The 18,884-nt window shown below is 45.8% G+C and overlaps 2 protein-coding genes across 2 annotated transcripts; both read right to left on the bottom strand.

The window, feature by feature from the left end:
* Nucleotides 1-264: 264 nt before the first annotated feature.
* Nucleotides 265-9,528, bottom strand: gyg1a (glycogenin 1a). The gene is made up of 7 exons (XM_028978165.1): nt 9,424-9,528; nt 8,826-8,961; nt 8,500-8,674; nt 7,501-7,663; nt 3,582-3,708; nt 2,532-2,754; nt 265-1,426 (listed from the first exon to the last, which is right to left on the bottom strand). The coding sequence occupies exons 1-7, from the start codon at nt 9,428-9,430 to the stop codon at nt 1,256-1,258; spliced, it is 1,002 nt and encodes a 333-aa protein (XP_028833998.1). The 5' UTR covers nt 9,431-9,528; the 3' UTR covers nt 265-1,255.
* A 1,297-nt stretch (nt 9,529-10,825) lies between these two features.
* On the bottom strand, nt 10,826-13,574 carry agtr1 (angiotensin II receptor type 1). Its single transcript, XM_028977517.1, has 2 exons — nt 13,456-13,574; nt 10,826-12,364 (listed from the first exon to the last, which is right to left on the bottom strand). Exon 2 carries the CDS (start codon nt 12,304-12,306, stop codon nt 11,185-11,187), a length of 1,122 nt encoding a protein of 373 aa, XP_028833350.1. The 5' UTR covers nt 12,307-12,364; nt 13,456-13,574; the 3' UTR covers nt 10,826-11,184.
* Nucleotides 13,575-18,884: the final 5,310 nt, after the last annotated feature.

Consider the following 18,884-nt stretch of genomic DNA (forward strand, 5'->3'; position numbering starts at 1 on the left):
GAAGGTGGCAACGGAGACGCTTGAGACATGAACTGTGGGTTCATCGGAGATAACAAAAAAAATAAATACATTTTTCAGTTGCCAGCCAATCAAATCCATTTGTGCAATTTTTCCAAATGCGAACTTGTGGAAATTGTGAAATGAGGGTGCATGAGAGCTGGGCTCTTCCCTTCTAAAACCTTAACGCACCTTTTTTTCTGGAATTTGGAAATAATGAGACACAAGTCTGCTCCAGCACTGGGAAAACAGGAGTAGAGGCTGCAGTTCTCATTCATCTTTTATTTCAGAGCTTGCAGGTGAAGGGTGGCATTACAGGAAGGTTACAAACCAACGTGTCACAACCGTTTCAGTGAACTGTGCTCAGCAAGAAGTGTCTCAACCATGACTGTAACCCTGTTCTGGGAAGCCAGACTCTTTAATCCGCATGTGCAGAACCCACCAGTAGTAGTAGAGGAGGAAGCATGGGTCCGTGGCCCAGAGCTTAGCAGCCTACCTTGGAGAAGCGCTGTGATGCTCACGTAAACAAGATGTCAAAAGCAAGAAAAAAAATGACTCAATCCCACCCAGTTCAGTGAGGGGAAAAAAACCCAAGACCTCAGTCTATTTGAAAAAGAGGTAGGAGAGCATCTGGGGTTAAATTACTTCACTTATGTAGCCTCCTGGGAAGCACCTCTCAGGGTAGGGGGTCTTCTGCAAGATTAAAGCTGGTCCGTGAAGTCATCCAGCAAACCAACGACATCTCGTTTTGCAGAAGGCCCCCCTTCCACAAGTCAAGAAGACATGAGCTTTACTTGTACGAGGTGGGACTACAGCCATAGAAGGCATCTACAGGAGTTTTTTTTTTTTTTTTTTTTTTTTTACGGAGTGTTGTTTACCACTACGACTCAAGGCAACGTCCAGCATGGAGACATCATCGTAAAAAGAAACGGGGATCTGGGTGCGTACGGCCAAGGTTGGTGCAAGTTGGCCATGTGCGAGACTACTTCTCCAGCTCTGACGTCACAGTGTAAGAGGCGGGGCCAGAACTAGGCGATTTACTCTTATCGGTGGACAGAAGTGCTGCATAGTTGTGTTGAGGCGGTATAAAAATATCTGGATGCTCGACTCAGTCTTCGCTAAAGCTATGTGTCAAAAAAGAAGAAGAAAAAAGGTTAAGAGAACGGCATGAGGGGGGCGGGGCATGGAACATCATTCACTTCTGCTCCTCTCGACTGGCGGAGTCTCTCGCCCGTGTGAGTCGGGACCCCCGTGTCTTTTACTGCAGGAAGGCGTCGAGCTTCTTCTCAATGTTCGCAAAGGAGTCCATGCCCATGTAGTCTGCCTGGCCCTGCTCCCACTTCTGCTTGCGCTCTTGAGAAGACATCTGGGGTGGAGGCGGAGGGTGATGGGAAATCTCCATCTTTGACAGGACTTCATGGACCTCCTCCTGCGACAAGGACGCAAGAGATCTCACTTGGAGGTACATTTTGTATCTTAAAAAGGTGCTTTACTTTCTACAGTTCTCGATGTGTTCTCGACTCCAGACTGGTCTCAGGTTTAACTGTTGGAATGGAACGTCTACTTCCATCCCAGGAGTACAACGTTCTTCTAGAACGCAATATAAACCGACAACATCCACACGATGCAAACTGAACAGAGAGGCCATGACGTTCTCTGCTTGAAACTTTACTGGAGGCGAGAGAAGACAGGACTACGGCGGCACGGTGACGGACAAAACACACAGGAAAGCGATCATGTGAAAGCCAGGAGAGCAGGAACTAACTACCCACCTGGCCCTTTGTGTCTGTGGGTAATTATTTCTGACATCCAGAAGAAGAAATTTTATGTCTTTTTAATTTTTTTTTCAAAGGGGGAGGAGCCTGTGGGCATGATTGACAGTTCTCACACACCTTACTTCCTCATTCTGGGCTATTTAAACCCTCTCCTGTCATACGTGACACACAGAGGTGTAGCGCAGAGTCCATATCCTCCCTTTCTCCTCCATTCTCTACACTCCTAACACCCCCTGTACACACACCCAGCCACGCCCACTACCAACACCAACGTGCACATTGTCAGTACTTTAATTCAGGAGTTGTGAATGCGATATTAGGCGCTGGTCACAAGCCCGGGTGGATGTTGAGGATTGAATCAGGAAGGGTGTACGGCGTAAAACTGGCGACCCCTAACACGAGTAGCCGAAGGGAGACGATGGCACTACTTTACGATATTATGCATGTTAATGCAAACACGCATTATACTCTTATACCATTGGTAATGATACAAAGGGTACATATTAATTGCACTCCATTTATGACACTATGGTTAGTCTTTTGTCAGCTCAGGCCTTCAGAATACTAAATCAGCCTTTGCATAACGCAATTTTAATGACCCCCGCCTTGGCCAATCAGAATCAAGCATACATTTGAACTTTGGTCTGTCTGCTTCCAGTGTGTGTGTGTGGGGGGGGGGAAATATATATATATATTATATATAAATAAATATTAAAAAAAAAAACACAGACACGACTGGGCTGACTACAACTTCCTCACCTCGGTGTTGCACCCGGAGAGGAAGGGCTCAGAGCCGTACTCCTCTTTCATCAGGGGTAGCACCGCCGTGCAGAACAGGTCCCACCACCGCAGCAGGAAGTCGGGGTGCAGGGTGGACGGCTCCTGCGAGTGGCCCTTCACCGCTCGGCTCTTCTGGTCGTAGGTGTAGTTCCATGGCTTCACTTTGCCGAGGAAGTGGACCACCTTGGCCTCGCGCCCATATCTGGAGAGATCACAGCGGCGACAGAAGAAGACCAGCAACAGTTGTTAAAAAAAAATATATATATAGATATAGATAGAGATATAGAGAGAGAGAGAGAGAAGCAGTAGCCTAGCGGGTAACACACTCGCCTGTGAACCAGAAGACCCAGGTTCAAATCCAATTTACTACCATTGTGTCCGTGAGCAAGACACTTGACCCCAAGTTGCTCCAGGGGGGGACTGTCCCTGTAACTACTGATTGTAAGTCACTCTGGATAATGCTGTAAATGTGGATGTAAAATGGATTAAACTAACTGTGGCGTCATACGAGTGAAATACCAGGGAGTCGTGACATTGATAAGAGGAATTTACACAAATGGTAGAGTTTCAACAAGAAAAGCACCTGGAGGGCTGCGCCACACAAAATGACATTTGGACAGAGCATAAAAGGCCCTAAAATAAGCCCTGCTATTTTGGGGATGCTGGTATCTGCTGTGTTGGATGGGTGAGATGTTGGGCCAGGAACAGAGAGGGTTTTTCAGCTCCTCCTCTCGTCTCCGGTTTCCAAATGTCAGGGTGTGAACGTACCTTCCTGCGACCTTGGCTCTGTTTGTGCAGCCGAGGTAGCAGCACGCTGCAAAATAGCAGGACGCCGCGACTTGATGCGATACGATATGCCGTATCTGCAGGTGGAGAACTCCTCCAAACCCCATGGGCCATCGCAAGTTTGAGAAATGATGAATTGGTGTCTTGTGATCCACCGAGATGTTCGGCCAATGACCTATGAGTCAGTCCCCTCAACCGGGTCTAAGTTAGGACAGGAGAGGAGCGGGTGGTGGGGACACTCACTGCTTAAAGGCTGGAAGGTAGGAGTAGATGGCGATGCTGCTGAGGTTGTAGACAAACGGGAGGTGTTTCGAGATGTCTGCCGTTGCCCAGTCGCTGAAGAAACTGTTCAGAACTCCCTGGTCCCCGCCTGTATCAGGCAATGAAAAAACACAGCAAAAATCTCATAATAACTAAATAATTCCATTATGTGAATTTTGGGCATTATCAAAAGGATTTGTGAACATTAGCGGCAAAAGGTGAAATAAAAATGTACACATATTTTTTATAATGCAATAGTGCATCAAATTCAATTTGCAATCGATATGACATTTTTAACTTGATATAACATAACTCGAAAAAACGCTATATTGCCAAAGGTATTGTGCCACCTGCCATTACATTTACGGCATTTACCAGACGCCCTTATCCAGAGTGACTTACAATCAGTAGTTACAGGTACAGTCCCCCCCTGGTCTTGTTCAGGGACACAATGGTAGTAGGTGGGATTTGAACCTGGGTCTTCTGGTTCATAGGCGAGTGTGTTACCTGCTAGGCAACTACCACCCCATTACACACACATAGATGACATCCCATTATTAATCCATGGTCTATAGCACGTGTGTCAAACTCGCAGCCCACGGGCCAGATCCCGCGAGATCACTTTATATAGATTATGGCCCGGCGATACGAAGCGCAGATAACACACAAACTACAGATCCCATAATGCAGCGCACTGAGAAACTGCACAGCGCCCTGCGCTTTGGTGACCTTGAAGCACCCAAAAAAGCTGCTTCACAACCCATTTGCACCTGAAGTGCTGCATTATGGGACCTATAGCTTCATATCGCCAAGCCTAATAATAGATGAATATAAAAAGTAAGCTCGCGAGATGTGGCCTGTGAGTTTGACACCCCTGGTCTATAGTGTGGAGTTGGCCCACCCTTTGATGCCACATTGGATTCAACTTCTCTGAGAAAGCCAGAGCCACGTGGTTTAGGAGTGTGCTTATGGGAATGTTTGACCACTTGTGAGGTCAGCTGATGGTAATGTTGGATAAGAAGGCCTCAACTCTAAATGATCCCAAATGTGTCCTGTAGGTTGAGGTCAGGGTTCTGTGCAGGCCAGTCAAGTTCCTTGGGCCCTGACCCAAACTGATCAACGTTGGGAGCATGAAACGGTTTACACTTGATTAGTTAAAAAAAAAAAACATATCCAACATTCAACATTTGACTTATTGCAATATACCATGACCATAGTCCCTTTATTGTGATATGAATCACCAGCCAGGTTAAACACTGGTTAAAGAGTACTTGCTCAGGAAGTGTTGCAGAACGGAACATCGTTCAAAGTCCTCCATTTGACACCAGCGAAAGTGAAGCGATTGTCATTGTGAAACACTGCAGCACAGCACACGGTGACACAACGAAATGTGTCCTTGGTGAGCAGTGGGCAGCCATGAACCGGCAACCTTCTGATTACGAGCCACTTCCTTAACCGCTAGGCCACCACTGCCCCACTACTGACACTACTGTAAACACTGTGACTGATATTATATATGAGCCCTATTTTTGCAGTCTGAATACCCAGTGCAGTCTACTTCTTAGGGAACTAAAGGGGATCAGAATGTGGCTCTAGTCTTCTTCACATCAATCTTCAAATGTATTTAGGGTGGTAGTAGCCTAGTGGGTAACACACTCGCCTGTGAACCAGAAGACCCGGGTTCAAATCCCACTTACTACCATTGTGTCCCTGAGCAAGACACTTAACCCTAAGTGTCTCCAGGGGGGGGACTGTCCCTGTCACTATGATTGTAAGGTGCTGTAAATGTACCTAAAAATGTCCCTAAATATTTTAGAACTAAATCATCTAAACAGGTCTTTACGTCCTTCATACGAGAAGATTTGTTGTGGTTCATTTATTCGCCTCTGTCTGCAATTTACGTTACAGGAAGAGGCTGATTGCAACACGACAGCCACGATGCCGTGATGACAGGTTCGTGTTCCGCTGCTCCGCCCGGCACGATCATCGCCAGTCTCTCGTCACCGGTGAAACACGAGCCCCCCACCGGCCCCGGTCAGCGTCACGGCTGAAATGAAGGTGGAGCATTAATCGTCACGGCAACATACACAAGCTCAAGCCTGCTGGGAATAGGACTTTGCGCCTCCACTCCCGTCACCCCTCTGAGATGCCGCCGCAGCCGAGCGGCGCGTCTATACGTTCGGACAGAAATAGGCGAGAGGACGGGGTCGACGTTTCCACCGGGGGAGGGTTGTAAAACGATCCCGCTGTTGTAGTGCAGAGAACTGCCATGGAAAACCCACGAAGACGTTATAAAAAGCAGGAGGCGGACCTGGACCAGACCGGATTATTTATTCTTTATTTTTTAATAACCAACCAACCAACCATACTTGTTACTCAAATGTTCGGGATAAAACTAAATCCCGGTCTGGAATTTTACTCTCTGATCCTGACACGGTAACCTACAGCTTTAGGCTGCTGCATTTTACCCACTGCAACAACAGAATATACATAAACACCATTGCCATGTCGTGCAGCGGCATTCCACCTCTTCCTGGGCATCGCACTGGAGGGATCAATTGGATGGCGACCTGCAACGAAGCTTAAATTCGTGCGGAACGATGGCGTGTAGGGTCAACCAGACTTTTGGATCCTGTGTCTTGGAACAGTCAGTCCCCCCATGGAGCTCAAATGTCAAAGTTCAGGCCCGTCTACACACGACATGAGAGCATTTCTGCAAACATTGCAACACGCACAACGTACGCGTGACACACGCATGTTCCAACATGAACAGACCCGACCGCGAGTGGACAAACACGGCCATCTTTTTTTCCCCCCTCTGTAAACCTGAGCAAATCCAGATGAATCCAGACATTGAACACAAATAAATAAATCAAGTCGGCATTTAGATGCCCTGGAGGGTGGCGGAGTTGAATAAAGGCGGGAATTCACTGAAGCTGGCAGGGGCAGGGCCGGCCCAAGCCAATAAGCGAGTGGCTCTTGCCCGGCGGCTTTTGGGTTCGGCCCTTCCCAACCGAGGCCCCCTGGAAATAACTCGCCCACAACCCCATCTTTGTGCTTTATAACCAGGCCTGGTCAACAGCACTCTCAACGCCAGCTCATATGTGGCTATGTGTGAAAATGAAGTCATTGTGAAGCACAGCACACGGTGACACAACGAAATGTGTCCTCTGCATTTAACCCTCACCCTTGGTGAGCAGTGGGCAGCCGTGATGGGGGAGCTGCCTGTGGGGTGACGGGGGCTCAGTGGCACCTTGGGGGGGGTCGAGATTTGAACTGGCAACCTTCCGATTACAGGTCCATTGCCTTACTCGGGTGGTAGTGGTAGTAGTCTGGTGGGTAACACACTTGCCTATGAACCAGTGGTGCTCAGTGGTGGCCTAGAGGGTCAGTGGTGGCCTAGAGGTTAAGGAAACGGCCCATTAATCAGAAGGTTGCCGGTTCAAATCCCCATCCGCCAAGGTGCCACTGAGCAAAGCACCGTCCCCACACACTGCTCCCCGGGCGCCTGTCATGGCTGCCCACTGCACACCAAATGTGATGGTTCAAATCCCACTTACTACCATTGTGTCCCTGAGCAAGACAATTAACCCTGAGTGTCTCCGGGGGGGGACTGTCCCTGTAACTACTGATTGTAAGTGGCTCTGGATAAGGCCGTCTGGTAAATGCCGTAAATGTAAATGTACTCGCCACTGCCCCATGTGATGTGTCTGAAGGGATAATGCAACTATATAAAATGCCATTATATCTATTAGACTGAAGATTAGAGCAGGACCATGTTCTGCCTGAAACCTGCCATGCTGTCTGCTGAGCGACATGAGGTTCAAGGACCAGACGAGGAGTTGAGTAGCCTCGGTCGCAGTCAGAGGGAACCTGTAGGAGACCGGAGCAAAACACCCACCGTCAAAGCTGCCGTTTTCCGTGCAGCGCGCCAGAAGCCTCCCGTACGTCTCGTTGGAGGGCTGGAACACAAAAACGCCGGAGTTGAAGCAGTCCGGCCAGCCCGGGTCCGGTGCTGCGGACAGCTCTTCTCGCTCAAACAAGTCGTCGATGTTGGACAGAACCTGAGGGGCACAGAGAACACCGGCAGCACATCGACTTTTAATGGTCGGCCAGGTAACGTAGACAGATTTGTGCCATTTTATCGCAATGTCACAAAACTAACGTCACCACCCCGCACTCAGGTCCCAACATAAGACTTTTTCGTGGCACATTTTAACCTCCACGGTTGGCTGACTGATTCGTCCCGATCTGCACGAAACCGAGATGGCAGCAGTGCTCGACATGGACAATCTTAGAATTAATGGACTCTTGACTCCTGTTACCCCAGCGTTAGCAGTAACACCCTGGAAGGGCGACTCCTTCCCAAGGTTTCTTCCGTTTTCTCCTCCACGTGAGTTCTCTAGGGAATTTTTCCTTGAGTCCAGAGAGGGTCTAACTATGAGGGGTGTCATCTGTAGTGGTGGTTAAGTTTTTCCTTGTGTGCAGAAGGGTCAACTGTAGGGCGTGTCAAAGCCCATTGAGACGCACTCTATGTGATTATGGGCCCTATACGAAATAAATGTTGTTGTTGTGGATGTCCACAGCCTCTCATTCACAATCATCTGCTCCTGTTTCCAGTGTGTGCTAGGAGTGAAATGGTGAAATACTGCCCCCTAGAGTTTAAAGTTCGCTAGGTGGAAAAATCTTACATGTTGCACCTCTAAGATGATTTTTTATTTTTTTAACAATTTGCTACCACTACTATTTTTATAGGTGTTGTATCAGGTAAAAAAATATATATATATTATACCAGCAATATTCATGTAAAACTAGGAACCGGCAATTTTAACTTTTGCATTCCACAACCAGACATGATTGATGTATTGATCACATTATTGATCACGTTCACCAGGCTCACCAGAGTGTCTGCGTCCATGAACACACATTTGGAGTAGTGTGTGAGGGTCCAGCAGTGGAATTTGGTGAAGGTGACGCCCAGATCTGGCCTCTTCATCAGAGCCAGATGAGCCGTGTCCCCGCTGTCCATTACGTCCACCATCACGACTTCGTCGTAGATCTTACGAAGCACTGCTCTGTCCAAAAATAAATGAAATGGAACGGGTCACAAACGCCCAAAATCAAATTCCAGCCACTACAACAATCACAGCACTCTCTCTGCACATCCGGCACAAGGGCAAAAAAAAAAACGTGGAGCATTTAATATAATAAAATCCCTGCAAGTACCTGGTGGGCTCGGTGACATGGGGCCCAATCAGGACAGCCAGCTTCCGCGACGTGTGGTTGCTCCTCAGCGATTTCCCAAGCACCATGGCGCCCTTGGCATAACTGTCGTTGGTGGCAAGAGTGACAAATGCCTGATCTGTGCAAAAAATAAAATAAAATAATAATAAGACACAACAACCAGAATTGGGCCCAAGTCTCCGATTTTTGACAGCTCTCTATATACTAAACAGATTCACAGGTTGAAGAAATATCTGGTTATGTCCGGTGCTGATATAATCGTCATAATAACGTCGCGAGTGCGTGTATCGGTGTAAAAATAGTGCCGGAATGTCGCACTGTGTCCCCGGTGGAAACATGCACGCGCGCCCCCGACATGTCCCTCCGGGCACGCGCGACATTTTAAATAACAGTAAATAATCACGACGACGACGACGACGACGACGTTGATAATCAGGGTTGATGAGGAGGATGACGATGATGACGATGATGACGACGACGGCGACGCCGCTCGTCGTCGCCTTCGATTCCTGCCGCGGCTCCGCGTCGCCGGGACACGACCGGGACTTGGACGCGGAGAGGGAGAGGCCGCGACCCGTACCTGCCATGGTTCCTCCGGCGTGGCAGGAGCGCTGGTGCGCGGCGACGTTTTACGACCAGCCAGCCGCCTGCGACTTACGGCCGGGCCACGTGACCTGTCCTGGACACGCCCCCATGGACACGCCCCCCGGAGTCGCTTTATTACACCGACCCGCTCGCTTCTAGTAATAATATGTACAGAATTGATTTTTTTTTTTAAATGAGCTCATTTTAAAATGACAATTTACGAAGTGGATTTTAAGACATGAAAACCAACATGTGTGTACTTATACCTGAATAGATGAAGGGACAAAACATTTTACTGAATTCGAAATTCGACTGTGTCACAGTGGAAAATATTTTTTTTTTAATTATTCTGATTTATTTAGTCCTCTAGATTACAGTAAATGATAAAGACGTGTGAGGCGCATGAACAGTTGCTTTTGCAGCGCCTCCTAGTGGCTGAAACGTTGGTTAACGGTCCTGCTTGCAGCTTCGTATTATTTTCGGTCAAGAGGCATTTTGGACCATCAGCACACATTACACGTTGTCGGGGGAAGACCTGGTCCACACCATTCCCCTGATCTCAGATCCACCCCGGTCTGCCGTCTCTGATGCTCCCACGAACAGGTCCACACGCCCAGATTGTCCCCATTCACCTGCTGGGACCGACGCAGAAGCACTAAAACCCAGGCAGCCATGAGAAAGGAGCAGTCGTTGAGATAATATTGTCAGCAAGAGATCCAATTTTCATACAGTTTAATCAGAATTCCTGTAGTGCGCTAACACTAACATTGTCATCATCTTTTTTGTAAATGTATTTCACTGATTCCTCTCCCAAAAGAACATTTATTTTCTGTCAGTGGAACGCAGCAGAACAGAACACAGTCATAAGATTAACACTTTTTTTTTTTTTTTTACAGTATTCCTGTTGTAGGAATCACACTATGGTCACAAAGAAGCAACATCACTAAAGTTCGGAGTAGAGTAGTTCAGACGGAGATTCGTTTAGCAGCAGAGGTATCCAGTGAATGCACCAGTCACCAGTTCCCAATTATAATAAGAACGGGAAAAAGAGGAATTGCGTCAAGACGAACCCGTCAGAAGTTTTTCTCGGCCTGGGAGAAGACAGAGAGCTTGGTGGACGTACGGTGTTTGACCGACAGATGGAGGCACAGCACCAGCCGTCCGAAGTCCTCCACGCTGCCTCCTAGGCCCGGACACCCGGAGGGGTGTCCAGTCAGCAGTGGGTGAAGGAACTTGTTTTGCCCTCATGGATGGGGTGCATTTGGGGTCGTGCAGACATATGCGACAGGGTGGTAGTAGCCTAGTGGGTAACACACTCGCCTATGAACCAGAAGACCCAGGTTCAAATCCCGCTTACTACCATTGTGTCCCTGAGCAAGACACTTAACCCTGAGTGTCTCCGGGGGGGGGGACTGTCCCTGTAACTACTGATTGTAAGTCGCTCTGGATAAGGGCGTCTGATAAATGACACTGTTGAGAGCGGTTTTGCGCATGGCGTTATGCTGAACCCTGCATTGCACCGTGTTCATGTTTTTGCTGAATGTGAATGTGGCTAGACGTGTGTATTACTAGGCTGGAGAAAATTTTTGAAGCTGATGAGCCGATGTTGCACAGTACATGAACCACTGAAGTGCACGCATTATGCTCAATGCAGTCTAAACGAATGAAATAATGCTCCTCCTTTCATCTTGGATGGAAAAACGCTGCAGTTCAGGATCAGGACCGTACTGTGGCAGCACGAACAGCAGGGAAGGGTCTACGGTTTCAGGTGGCGGAGATGTTTCTCCTCCCTCGGCTCTTCCCCTGTCCTCCACAGTGCTGTCGTTGTTTTGCCGGCTGCGGAGTGCGTGTCCTCCGAGGCGCGGCAGGACAGCGTGCTGAGCTTGGTGGACAGGTTCGGGTGCGAGGCGGACGACTGGTGCACGGAACACCTCAGCAGCCTCAGCAGGCTCCTCCGGAAGTTCTTTCCCACGAAGCTGTAGAGGACGGGGTTGATGCAGCTGTTGAAGTATGCCACGCAGACGGTGAACGGCAGCGCCGTGTCGATGACGTCCAGGGCGTGGCAGCTCTTCATCACCTTGAACTGCACCAGCAGGTAGAGGAAGCTGAAGACCTGGTGAGGACACCAGCAGAAGAAGAACGCTAGCACAGCGGCAGTCAGCATCCGCAGCACCTCGTCTCCATTGGACCGGCTGCTCCTCAGAAGGTGCCGCCCCGCCCCCAGCAGGGCCCGACCAATCAGACAGTAGCAGGTGAGGACGATGGCCAGAGGCACCAGGAAGCCCAGGATGTTCTTCATGAGGTTGAGGGCCACCTCAGGGCCAGGGTCATCGCTGTGGATGGCACAAACCGTGACGTTTACATCCTCGATGGGGATGGTGTCACGGATGAGGGCTGCTGGGAGGCTGAGCAGCAGGGACGCCACCCAGACGACGACGCAGATGGCCTGGGCGTAGTGCACCGTCCTGCAGCGGCGGGACTCGACCGGGCGCGCGATGGCCAGGTAGCGGTCGATGCTCAGCGCCGTGAGGAAGAATATGCTGGTGTAGAAGTTGAAGAGCGCCAGGCCGGCGCTCACCTTGCACAGGAAGCTCCCGAAGGGCCAGTGGTAGCCCGAGGCGGTGACCTTCGCCCACACCGGCAGCATGGTGAGGAAGATCAGGTCAGACACAGCCAAGTTCAGCACAAATATGTTGGCAACGGTCTTCAGCTTGGCACAGTAGTGAATGACAGCGACCACCATGCTGTTTCCAACAATGCCGATGACGAAGGTGCAGCTGTAGGCCACCGGGATGATGGTGAAAATGAAACTGTGGCTCCCCGTCATGTTACAATCGAGCTTCATTGGGTTCAGCATGCTGCCTGAGACGTTCTCCATTTTCTACGCCCTGTGTCACAGTATGGGCTTAGAGCCTGGTGACGTCACACCGAGCTTTCTGGGAGAAAACAGAAAAGACAACATATCAAGATCTGAGATGTGGCCACATGGTCTAAATAAGACTGTGCCTTATCAGACTTTAATCGTCCATTTTCATATTGTGGTCTTGCAAAAACAAACATACATTTAGGACCATGCATCTGAAAATGCACTTTTCCTGACCTATCCCATAATTCATTGCACAAAATTCTCTTGCTGCACAACTAATTGTTTTATCGTATGTTGTTCCTGCATGATAATAAAAATGATAATTTCCTTCCTACTAATGAACATTATAACTCATAACAGTTAAAAACACACATGTACCATTGTGACACACTGTGTGTGATATTGGCTATATATTTCTCACCTTAAACTTTGTTACATATAGTGATGCTTCATTGAATAACACTGAATAGCACTGAGGCTTCATAATTTATGTGATTAAAAGTTTGCCAGTTTATTTAGGCCTGTTAACATGTCTCAAAATAGAGGATAGAATTTCTCTTGTACTTTCTTCATGGCCCATTTTTTTCTGTCCGTGCCCATGATTTGCTGTGACAGTCTCCAGCCATCAAACGTGGCCTTAAACTGGATAAGAGGGTATGGAAAATGAAAAGGTTAATTTGGCTGCATTGCATTTACTAGACTAAAAGGCACATGAGTAATGAATCCAGTCAAAAATACTATTTGGTGCTCAGACATTTACTTTACTTTTCCCCACATGTAAAATAAATAATTGGATATACAAATTTATCAATTTAAACATATAGTGTCCTGCAAACAGATCAAACCCTCTCGCAATAACATGACAGCAGGATATTCCTGCTGGGACAATAGTTTTTCAAATAAGCCAGTAATATGCCTAAGCATCAACAAATACAGTCATTTTGTGATTTAGAAATTAATTTGTATTCATTATGAATGCATAGACGGTTAATATTACTAAATAGCAAACTTGCTCTTTAAATGTCCTATTCATGTTTTTAAGACAGACAGATAGCACAGGCCTATCTGAGGCATATCAGGCACTTCTGATTAAAGCAGAGGCCAAAGTGAAAATAAAAATTGCAGCCATGCCACAAGAAAAAGAGCGATGCATGGCCTTACCTGGAGAAACAGATACCGGCTACACCATCCGACATCTCAGTGCCCCACCATTCTGAGGTGCAGATTAGATCCAGCAGCAAAAGGACATCAGCTCTGTCTCCAGATGTCCCCGTGAGGCCGTTTATACCCCTCTGCTCCTGCCCACAAGTGACCAGACCCCTTATAAGGGAGTGGGTTGGGTTCATCACACGCTTGTAGAGGCAGACAGGGAGAGAGAGAGAGAGAGAGAGAGAGAGAGAGAGAGAGAGGCATTACCCTACATCAAGACACTTTTAGTAAAAAAAAAAACACAATTACACTGAGGCAAGGTGAAGGAAACTGACAACTTTTGGCTGAGATAAACGCAGCATGATAAGCCTGCGTTGCATCACATAACGGATTATTCATTGACACGTCATGTTTGTGCTCTGCAAGATTAGCAGAACACGTTAAGAAATATGCGAAATGTCTTAAATACAAGGAGATAGTGGCGTTAGGGCTGCAACATGGCCAGATCACGTGCAGACATGAGGGACGGGACAACACAATGTAACTGGAGTGACAACAGACACGCTGTAGGAGGGCAAGAGGGACGAAAAGGTGAAAGGTGAAATTTTAACACCTTTATACAAAAATTAGACGTTCTATTTTATCTGATTTTGATAGTCAGTTACAAAATTTTGTAGCTAGTCAAGAAGAAAAACCCTACTGACGGGTTGCAGTACAGTTCTTAATTTTAGTGTATTGTACAAGGAACGGCAGTGCTTGGGACAGCCTTGGCTGGAAAAGGCTGGCCGAGCAAGTTCAGGTTCAAGTAGTTTAATGAGTACGATTAGAGAAGCTCAATACATGACCATCTCCGCAGACATATAGGACATCTAACAGGACAAACAAGACAGACTAGTGCAACAATGCCAAAACCTTCTGATTTATAATTTCTTGGTTAAGACACGTATCAGTGTCTATGGGCCTAAAAGCTGTTTTGGACTGAATGACGTCGGCTGTTCAGTAAATGGCAGTCCTCTGGGACATGTGACTCATGTAGAACAGAGAAGCTCAACACTTCCGAGACATTTTTCCAGTGAACCACCCTCACTTTATGTGGAAGGGAAGACCATCACGATCCTAAAACAATCTTTCTATTTAAAGGAGAATCTCTACATCCTTAAATCCAGCCATCATAACTTCAGTGATGTTGATAGTAAATCTGGGGAGTTAAATGTACTGTGAAAGAGGAAAATAAATAGATGGTGGAGAGACGTGGGTCCCTGGAGACAAGCAATAACAGAATGGAATAGAGATCCATAATTGATCTAATGATGTTTTTGGTTAGATTTAGCCACTAGAAATACATGGAATAATAGTGAATTTAGAGAAGTGGAATGGCGCAAGGCAGATGTTTCATTCTAAACAGATTACTGAGAGAAGCATTCAGAAGAGACTAATTGAATGAAACCCTGGTAGAAAGTTAATGTTGTCCTCGGGGTAGAACAGACAATTCCCACACCTGCTAATTCCACACCATGTAATGTGCACCTCCCTTTCGGACTGGTCAAACTAGTGATGTCAACACATGATGTTAAGAGATCATGTTTAAAAAAGAGGGACGTGAACGTGAACGTGGTTATTTATAATATTAAAAATATAGTAATTAAAATACTATTTTAAAATGATATATTTTAATGGTAGACCCGTAATTTGAAGGCTTCAGGTTCGAATCCTGAACCACCAAGGTGCCACTGAGGTCACGTTTCGTAGCTGCCCACTACTCACCAAGGGTGATGGTTAAAAGCAGAGGACACATTTCGTTGTGTCACTGTGTGCTGTGCTGCAGTGTCTCACAATGGCAATCAATTCACTTTCACTTTTAGCTTCTATACGTAGCGAGCAGGCTGAAGCTACATGTCTGTAATGCATCAGAAAGTAAGATACTACGGAAGGAAATGACATTTATCAGATGCCCTTAACCAGAGTGAAATGACATTAGCAAAATGATTTGCAAAAAATTGCAATACAAAATTTAATGCGAAATGCAAAAAAAATGTGAAATTAATAAAGGATTGCATCAGCAATTTGGACATTGAATTTCCATCTGCCAAATAAATTTGCCTTTGAATACATGTGCGGAAAACACATGGCAAAACGGAATGCAGGTTCAGTGAATTGTTATTTTATTTCTTATTTAAACTACTTTGAAATGAAGGATTGCACATTGAATTGCCGTGTGCAAAATGTAACATCCAATTTCATGCTTGTCAGAGATTGTGAGTAGGTGTGAACGAATATCGGCGATTAACACGTTTATTTTGACCCCAACTCAGCAGCTCCAGGCCAAGGTTAACTTCGTGCTCACATGTGAACATATTCGTTCCACTGCCTGTCAGAGTTTTAAACATTGTGTTGCATTCTATTGTGTTCTCTGCTGTACTGTTGTGAAGAACAGAGATCTGGACATAAGCATAAGAATTGTATATTGCAGCTAGAAAAAAGTACCACTGTTTCTTTTCCCCTAATTCGAATCCTTTTCCGTTGAGGAATTGACTCCGACCAAAGACCGTGTCGATCTGGACGAGGGTTTGATTTGGCCAAATTCCTCCTGCAATCGGCAATGCACTCATCACACCGACCTGTTTCCTGAAGAGGACCAGAGACAAAGGAATGGTGTCTCACTCTCTCACTATCTCTCTTTCTCTCTCTCTCTCCTTGCCACTTGCTGATAAGCAGTGGTTTATGAAGGGATGGAGCCATATTTGAAATAAAGGACATGCTGTACAGACAGAAAGCTCGCAGCCATTTATTTCTCTCGTTAATTCAAAGTGACTTTGGAATGGAAGCTTGCTACAACTGGAGACAATCTAAAGTGCTTCAGCGGCAGAAGTTTATATTATTACAGACAAAAGCAAGTGAAGAAAGTGTGAGCAAATTCAAGTAAACGACAGGAGGGGCTCTTTGAAGAGATGAGTCTTCATGAGATTCTTGAAGGTAGAGTGAAGCTCGTTCATCTGGGAATGAAAGCAGTCTAAAACGTCTAGATTCTCCATGTGTGCAGGGTCTGCAATGCCACATGACATTCTGTGAAGGAACACCGTATTTAAAATGGATTAGGAGCCTTCAAATCTGATTTCTGGTCGGTCACCACTGTGTCGAAGAGCATCAGTGAGGTCTACGAAAAAATGGCTACTTTCCATGCAGAATAAAGTCAGCTTGATGCCTTTTCCTCTCACCTCATATACTCGCCCACTCGCCACAGCCGCTGTCACTGCACCGCGGCCCCAGACGTACCCCAGTCCGTCTACTCTAGTCAGGTTCTCTGAGGTAAGGCCTGATAGTTCTGACATCATAGAGCGCAAAGCGTTCTAAAGCATGCGTCTTTATCTGAGACAAAGAGAAAAACTCCCAGTATTGAAGCTTGTGGTACCCTGCTGTAGAGTGTTATTATGGCCACTTAAGAAACATGCAAGTATTGTCAGGTTTTAATAAATGTTGCGGACAGGTCTATAAGGACCACGATCAAATCCCTTTGAATACAACATCTTTCTGAAGAATGATAATTTGACTGAATCTTGACATTTGCATAATGACGCACACTGTAAAAAAAAAATTTTTTTAAGTACCTTCAAATTCACGCCCATGTAGTTGTGAAGTTGAGAGAACTTAAAAATTCTTTGCAGCCGGTTGCCTTAAATTCTTCTTCTTCTTCTTTTTTTTTTTTTTACAGTACATGGGCATCATGTCCTAGGTCAGTCTTCCTATTCTTTGTGTTTTTGCAATAATAACACAAAATCACAAAAAGAAGCTGTCTATGCCAAAAATGTTAAAAGAAAAAATGTTAAGGTAACACATAATCATAAAACGAATCTGTCTATGCCAAAAATGTTTTAAAAAATGTTAAGGTTTCTTTGGATTCAGAAATAAAAACATACATAATAATAATGTGTCTGATAGCAAGATTTTTTATTTGTCCCCCTGGAGACACTTTAAGTGTCTTGCTCAGGGACAGAATGGTAGTTAGTGGGGTTGTGGGCCCGCAGTACCACCCCCACTCGTTTCAGGAAAACATAAAAAAAAACGACAAGTTAAAAATACCCCGGATGTGGACATGACCCTGTACCCCGTTATTTATGCATGGGACATCCGCAGCCCGACACTCCATCTTCGGGCATGTCAGGCTTCCCTGGATCTGCTGAGTACGTGCGGGAGTTTTTAATTTGCTCCCACCCCCTGGAATCTGTCAAAGTTTTCCATAAAGTGCAACAGCGAGGGCATCAATCCCTCAGGGCTTTCCACAATCCATCCAGAGGGACTCAAATGGAGACTGATCGGCGGTGACTGAAGCAAGTCCACGCTTCGATTCTGATGAAACAGTAGGGCTGAGCATCAGAAGTCTTTTTTCCTTCGTCCTGCACTTTGTCAAGATCAGCCGCGGCCGGGCAGAGAGCTAAAGCTGATGAAGATTCACAAGTCGGCCTGGTGATGATGCATTACACTCAGGACAGGAAGGCCTTTGTGATCGGTCCCCGACGTCAGGACCGGTAGGACAAACTGACGTTTCTCTCACGTAGGCACATCAGTTACTTTGAAGGAAAGTGCACCAGACCTGCATGGCACCAGGACAGAGTCAACTAACTGAATCATCACATGTAATGGACGGCCTAATGGTTTTTACATATGGAAGGGACAGCCTGGGGCATCAAAAACGAACACGGCCTTTCAGTTAATGCTCCGAGGGTATCTTATGTCTTTAGATCACTGTCACGATTACAAAGTGAACAGATGCTGCTTTCAAAGCAGAACACGCTGTCATTGGCCAGACGATCCAATAAAATGTCTTATTATTAGCACTATTTAATAATATAAAGTAATAATTCATATTATTTATTTATCAATGATCTGGTCTTTATGTTTATAAAGCACCTGGCAGAATCTGACAGTAAATAAAATATAAATAAAGTTTATCAATGCTTCAGCCAGGCAACTTCATATTTTTTTATTTCTGCTGATTCTGATCAGAAACAGAAACAAATAATCAATTAATCTTTATTTTTATAGCACATTTTAACAACCTGGGTTGACAAAAATGCTTCACAATAATAAGAATAAATAAAAGGTTAAACATAGCTAATCAAAAAACAACAGTTTTTAAAACTAGAATAATAATATAGAATAAAACAAAAATAATTAGATACAGAGAGCAAAAAAAAGCAAAATAGAAATCTAGTTACAAATACATAAAATAAATGAATAAATAAATAAAACTGGCATGACGCATTTAAGTGCCATGAGCACTTAACAAATAATAATAATAATTACAACAACAATAATACTAATAATATATTGTTGTTGTTGATTTTGTTGTAGTATTAGAAGTAGTTTTCAATACAGGTTATTTCTACTGCTACTGCTAATAAAAAAAAAAAAAATTGTACATTAGCACACGGCCTACAAGAGAA

This window comes from Denticeps clupeoides, chromosome 4, assembly GCF_900700375.1.
Source record: "Denticeps clupeoides chromosome 4, fDenClu1.1, whole genome shotgun sequence".
Taxonomy (NCBI): Eukaryota; Metazoa; Chordata; class Actinopteri; order Clupeiformes; family Denticipitidae; genus Denticeps; species Denticeps clupeoides.

Coding starts and splice junctions, on each gene's coding strand:
- gyg1a (XM_028978165.1), bottom strand. Junction 7,664..8,499: donor TCATGGACGCAGACACTCTG/GTGAGCCTGGTG, acceptor TGTGCCCCTCAG/GTTCTGTCCAACATCGACGA. Junction 3,709..7,500: donor GGAAAACGGCAGCTTTGACG/GTGGGTGTTTTG, acceptor TGCCTGATACAG/GCGGGGACCAGGGAGTTCTG.
- agtr1 (XM_028977517.1), bottom strand. CDS start 12,306: ATGGAGAACGTCTCAGGCAGCATGCTGAACCCAATGAAGCTCGATTGT.